The sequence below is a fragment of the Cervus elaphus genome, chromosome 18 (genome assembly GCF_910594005.1).
Source record: "Cervus elaphus chromosome 18, mCerEla1.1, whole genome shotgun sequence".
In the NCBI taxonomy this organism is placed as follows: Eukaryota; Metazoa; Chordata; class Mammalia; order Artiodactyla; family Cervidae; genus Cervus; species Cervus elaphus.
The window spans coordinates 123,527,907-123,533,917 of NC_057832.1; the positions used below are offsets into that span (position 1 = coordinate 123,527,907).

General features: G+C 67.4%; 1 protein-coding gene across 4 annotated transcripts in view; it reads left to right on the plus strand.

Moving 5' to 3' along the window:
* The window catches only part of DNAJB6 (DnaJ heat shock protein family (Hsp40) member B6), a 54,642-nt gene extending 49,065 nt beyond the window's left edge, over window positions 1–5,577 (plus strand). For 3 of the 4 annotated variants that reach the window (XM_043871853.1, XM_043871856.1, XM_043871855.1), the window contains exons 9-10: window positions 908–1,087; window positions 4,529–5,577. In XM_043871853.1, coding sequence (XP_043727788.1) covers window positions 908–1,087; window positions 4,529–4,611 — 263 coding nt within the window. In that variant the 3' untranslated portion in view covers window positions 4,612–5,577. Of the gene's footprint in view, window positions 1–907; window positions 1,174–4,528 lie in introns of all 4 variants that reach the window. The other variant, XM_043871854.1, reaches the window with a different exon arrangement.
* The last annotated feature ends 434 nt before the right edge of the window (window positions 5,578–6,011 follow it).

The window sequence follows — 6,011 nt, forward strand, 5'->3', positions numbered from 1 at the left end:
TTATTCCTCAGCCGGGCAGGTATGGGGTTTGGGGAGGAGGCGGCGTCTGGAGAAGACGGAGGCCAGGCCCGGAGCCCCTGCCCAGCACGGAGCCTGGCCCTTGGGGACCAGTTACCAGGGCGAAGCAGCTGTCATTGCAGCCCCATGAAAGAGCAGGGCTCTGGTTACCTGTTTCATTTCGGGAGCATCCCGGTCTTTACCTCCCCGGGGTGGGGTGGGGGGGGGGGAGCAGGAGTGGAGGGGGCTCTGCTGTGGGGGGGGGCAGGGCCAGGACCTGGGTGACCCAAGGGGGTGCTCGCATGGAAGACCCCGCGGGGTGCGCCGGCCGGGCTCAGGGCTCCGCGCTCACCCCCCCGGGGCACAGGGGTGCCACCACCACCCGGGGTCCCCATTTCCCACCGTTGCTGGGCTGCTGGCAGCCGTGCCCTTATGGAGGGCGCTGTGACTGCAGAGAAGGAAGCCGGAAGTCGCTCGGTGACAGCCGTCACTTGTTTGCTATTGTTCCTGGTGCTCCCATCACATGCAGAACTCTCTCCCGTCTTCGAAAAGACTAACAGAAGCACAACCCTGAGCGCGGAAGCACGCGCTCGGCCGTGTGTCTGCTGTGACAGGTGACCGTGTGTGCGGGTCCTTGGCTCTGAGCTCCTGCTCTGCTTCGGCCCGAGCGGGGGACGCGGGGTGTCTGCGGCCTCCATCGCGGCAGGGCCTGTGGTTATAGCTGCCCCATCAAGGCCCACGGCCGGCCCTGCCCTGGGACCGGCGGGGCGCTTTCGGGATCCTTGACCCCAGGGCCGGCGAGGCCCAGCCTGGTTTCCCCTTTCTCTCTGCGTGGTTCAGCTCCGGCCCCGCAGGCGCGAGGACGCGGCCCCGGCCCGGCTCACGCGCGTCTCATCCTGTGTGCTTTCAGGTGTGGCCGATGAGGACGCCTTCGCGGAGGAGTGCCTGCGACGAGGCCAGAGCGCGCTGCCCGCCCAGCCCGCCAGCTCCAGTGCCCGCTCGCTGCGGCCGCCGCGGCCCGCGCCCCCGCCCCGGCCAGCGGCGCACGCCGCAGGGGAGGACGAGGACGCGCCGGGCGCCTTCTGCGCAGGTGTGCACCGGGACCCCGCCCCCCGGCCGCCGCGGGGCTCCCGAGGACCGAGAAGTCTTCTGTGCTGCTGCGTGCTGGCCTGACGGGTGGGTGGGGGCGGCGGGCGCGGCCACATTAAACGGGCGCCAGGCTCCCAGCACCGCATGTGTGTGTTGTCTCGGCAGGGCCCGCGGGCACGGCCTGCCCCCGGGAGCCCTCCGTCTGCCGCCCGAGCCCCGCTCCCCACCCTCGTGCTGATCACGGGTGCAGCCTTGGGGCCCCCTGCCCCCGGGGGTCCTCTCGCAGGGTGCCGACCTGGCCTCCCTCCCCCACGGGAGGTGTCCGCCCGGGACACATGGGCCCTGCTGCGCCCTCTTCCAGCTTCTTGACCCGCCGTTATCTTGGGGGGGCTGGGGGGAGGTGGTTTGTGAACTGTGGTCCCTGTAGAAGGTCCTGGGTCACGTCTGATGACATGGCTACCTGCAGGCTGAGTCTGAAGCCGGGCGACGGGAATCTATGGTTCGGGTGCCTCCTCTGTTCCTAGTGTTCGTTCATCTTGGTTTTCAGTGCCGGAAGTCACCAGGTTGACCACAGCTGGCCACAGGGTGGAGGGACAGGTGGCCCTCATCTCCCGAGTCAGGGTGACGTCTCAGTGAGGTTGACTCTGCACCTGGGGCAAGGCAGGGACCCGAAGGCCGATGTCCACGGCTTTCTTCTCCCGGAACTTCCTGCTGGGAGCTCAGTGCCTGCAGCCCCCCTGGTGCCCTCCTCATGCGGAGCAGGTCCGGGTCTGCCCCTGAGGACAGGGCTTGTCCCATCCGCCCGCCGGACAATGGGTGTGCTGGGTCCCAAGCCGGGTCCCAAGCCAGGTCCGCGGGGACCCAGCTCCAGGGAGATGGGCCACGTGGGAGCCGTAACCTCTCCTGGGTGGTGAGTGAGAAGCAGAGGCGAAAGGAAGGGCTGGGTGAGCTTGGAACAGGCTGCTTGTGCCTCGTGTGGGCCTGGGGCGTCCTCCCCGGGTTTGTCGCCACCTCCTGGCCCCGATGGCACGCAGGCTAGATTGGGGGGGGGGGTCGGCCAGGGCCGTGAGTCCAGCTTCCCGGACACGCAGGACTTGAGTAGGGGTCTCGTGGCTGGAAGGGATCCCTCTGCTTGGAAGGACCTGCCTCCGATGCAGGGCCCAGGCCTGCCTCCAGGCGCTTGTCTAGACGTCTGGTCAGGAGGTAGAACTGGGGGCCATGGCGAGGCCCATGCTGCCCGTGGGTAGCGGAGGCCGGCCCGTGGAGGGGAGGACACTGGCCGCTGCAGGGGGTCTCAGGAGAGGAGGATTCGGCAGGCAAAGCAAAGTGACTGAGATCTCGCGCTTGGTCAGTTTCTGCCCAGGTGTCTGCAGGTGGGAGGCTGTCGACACCAGCGCGTCCTCACACACGTGGCCCGCGGGGGGCTCCATCTCGACCAGGTGCTGCTCCCACCTGTGTCCCGGGGCGGCCTCGGGTAGCCGGGGGGCCTGGCGGAGGCTGGTGCTGCTGGTCCGCCTCTTGCTGTTCACGTCCGCCTCCCGTACTGAGCGCTGAGGATTCAGCAGCGTGCCAGCGTGAAGCCACCAAAGGGTTCAAGATACGATGTCTATGTGACTGTGGTGTGACTGTAGTGAGCTCTTCGACTTCTTACTGGGAGATTGACAGAGCTGCTTGCTCCAAAGGAAGGTTCCAGAAACAGACAGTGGAAAAGGTGGCTGGGGTCGCAGGGCGAGCTAGGTCCCCAGCAGGTCAGCGACCTCCGGCACAGTGATGGAACCCGCTGGGCGGCCCCCCGCCCCCAACCCCGGTCCCCAAGATAAGCTGCCCCTGGGGGGCGTGCTCCCGTGTGGTGGGGAGGGTCCCACGGTGACTTTGACCAGGTTGCCGTGTCCTGGGTCGTTTTCTTAGTGTATGGGGAGGAGTGTGGCCCCCACAGCATGTCTGGTGTCTCCGCCCGGTGTGTCCCCGCCTTAATTAGGTGCCTGAGGGGCTGGTGGGTGGGTTCTGATCGTGGGCGTGTGCTCAGCCCTCAGGGCGTGGACTTGCGGGCGCGGAGGGCCTCCTGTGTGGACTGCCTGGCCCGTGTGGTGCAGCCACGGGCAGCTCTGTGAACAGCGGACAGCTTTGTTCGTGCCAATGGGCCCTTCTTGCTGGTGCTTCTGTGAAGTGCGGTGCCCAGCTTTATTCAGACGGCGCATCGCACGCCTCTCTGGACTGTAAACCGGGCAGTGAGATGTGCAGAAAGGATTAGTGTAGTCCACATACACCGGGGGTCTGTCCAGAGTGTGGAGCTCTTAAAAATGAGAATTGAAGTTATTCAGCATGAAACAAACTCCTGAGTGAAGAACAGCACTGGTCCTTCACCTTCCCAGGCCTGGCTGTGGCGCTGCGGGCCATCGGGGTCGGGGTCTCACGGTCCGCGAGGCCCGAGTGGGCAGGAGCGGGTCTGGCTGCGCGGGTGTGGAGCTAGGGCGCCGCGGCCGCGAGTGGACGGGCGGCTCCAGGAGATCGGTGTGGGCAGGGCTTGGCAGGTGTCTCCTCCGGGTGTTTTGTGCAGGCAGCCGGGCCTGGGCGAGGATGAGGCCCCACCTCCCTGCGCGAGAGCCTCAGGTCCCCTGCCGCAGGCCCTCTGTGGGGCACTGTGACCCCGGGTGACCTGCGCGGGGCGCTGTGGGCCCTCTGCAGGGAGGGGCAGGACACGGGCTGCACCCGGGCCTTGGCGCCCACCCCCACCGGCCCACGGTTCCAGGGCCTGCAGCCTCGGTCCCAGGAGGTGCCTGTGTCCTTACTCCCCACCCCCGCCCGGAAACGGGCATCGTGATTGGGTCTCCGGCTGCTGTCGGCGCCCGTGTGACTAACCCAGGGCCCGCCCACCGGGTGTTGGTCCTCTGAGAAGGGGTTGCGAGTGGGTGCAGGAGCTCTGAACAGACTGGGGCCCCAGCGGTCACGCTCTGAGACGCACCTGCTGTGTAATGTGAAACCCAAGGACGCTTCAGGTGGCCTCGGGCCTCGGGGCCCATGTGTGCCAGCTTACAGACCCGCAGTGACCCTGGTCCGGTTCTGGGCAGGACCTTCACAGTGGTCTTTTGGCCCCCACACTCAGCGTCCCCGCCCCCCGCGTCCGTGTGGACACGCACACAGGCTCTGAGCCATTCCTGCAGAGGGACCCCCTGGGCTTCTGCCTGCACAGGGGCCCCCGGGTGCCTCGGGGCGGGTCGTGGGGCCGGGCGGGCGTGGGGCAGGGGTCTCCCAGCGGGCGGGCAGGCGGGCACTCGGCCTCCGGGACCTGGAGAGCTGGTGTGAGAGGCTTTCATCTCCAGGTGTTGAGTCAGCTCATGTTCCTGTTGGGCCTCAGATACACGGTGTGTCTCGTCAGCAGGGGAGGGGACGTTTAGAGACACGCGCTGCCGCCCTGCAGCGTCTCACACGCCTGTCTCCTTAGGATTCAAAGAAGGCGGCAAGAGGAAGAAACCGAAGCACAGGGAGGAGTCGAAGAAGAAGAAGCCGACCAAGGGCCCCCTCTAGACTGCCCGGCAGAGCAGCCGTGTGCGCTCCCGTGCGGCCCGCCTCCTGCGGGGGGCGCACTGGGGCCGGGGGCGGGGCAGGGCGTGGAGCCGCGCGGGGCCCACTGGCGCCGGGGGCGGGGGGCGGAGCCGCCGGCCGACCCTGCCCCTCTCGCCAAGCCCTCGCGTCCCCTCTGGTGGCCGCGGCCCCCCGCTGCCTGGCGCACACGCGGGGTCCCGCCGCCTCGGCTGTGCGCGGCCCGGGTGCGTGTGCATGCTCTGACACGCCCTCACCTCTTGCCGCTGTGTGTGTGAATCTAGGCTCCAGTTAAGGGCAGGGCGGCGTGAAGGTGACCCCTCCCGCAGCTTCAGGGAGCCAGACCTTCCTCAGGCGACAGGCCGCTCCAGGGCTGGAGTCGCCCTCACGTTGACGGTTTTCGTCCCTGTCCTCTGCAAACAGCCCGCGTTCCACCTCAGCTCGCCCATCTCCTCCTGGACCCGGAGCCGTTCTGGCAGGAAGGCGGGAGTCTACAAGCTTCTGCCCCGCGGGGCCTCCTCCGGCCCTCAGTGTGGGTCCGGGTTCCTCGGGACCTGAGCCCGTGCGCTGAGCTGAGAACTAGAGCTTCGGCTCCGCTCCCCCAAAGAGCTCCCCCCTCGGGCGGGGGTCCCCAGCTTTTCGCAGCCGCCCCGGCAGGGCCTTCCTCAACAGCAGCCCCTCGCCCTCCCCCCGGGCACCGAGGTCTCCGTGAGAAGCTTCCGCGGGGTTTTCACAAGCCAGCGGCCCTTGCCCCTGGGGCCCGGTCGTGCAGGGCAGCTCCGTGAGCATGGGCACCGGGAGCGAGTGTGATGCCGGTGGTTTTCGGGGGACTGTGGGGGGAGGTAGTGCGGGGCCCTTGGGGGGTAGAGTGGACGGTGTTTGATGCTTAGTGTGGAAAATGTAACTGAAAGCATACCCACGTGAATAAACTGTAAGTGTTATTGACTGACATCACTCGGCATCCTTTGTGAACCCCAGTTACTAGTAATTAAACAGAGCAACTCTTCTCTGTCATCTCAGTCATAAGGGATCCAGTGAGGTTTTGGGGTCTAGACCCTGAAATGTGCGACCGCGGGGGACACGTTCCCCCTCCACCCCCCGAGCATCGGATGGTGAGACAGCGGCCTTGTGGACGCGTGGGGAGCCGGACAGGCGCCGGCGGTAGGAGTCCGTCCTGGAGGACCGCTGCTGCGTCCCAGGCCGTGGGAGGGGGACACGGCCCAGAGCCGCTTCTCTGAGGGAGGACCACGCCCCCTCATGGCCTCTGACTGAGGTCCAGCTCAGCAGGCCACACCCTGGAGCGTCCTGCTGTGGGGACCCAGGGAGGTGCCCGCCTCGGGCCGGTCATCTGCAACGAGTCAGCCAGCCGCCGCGCCCCCACATCC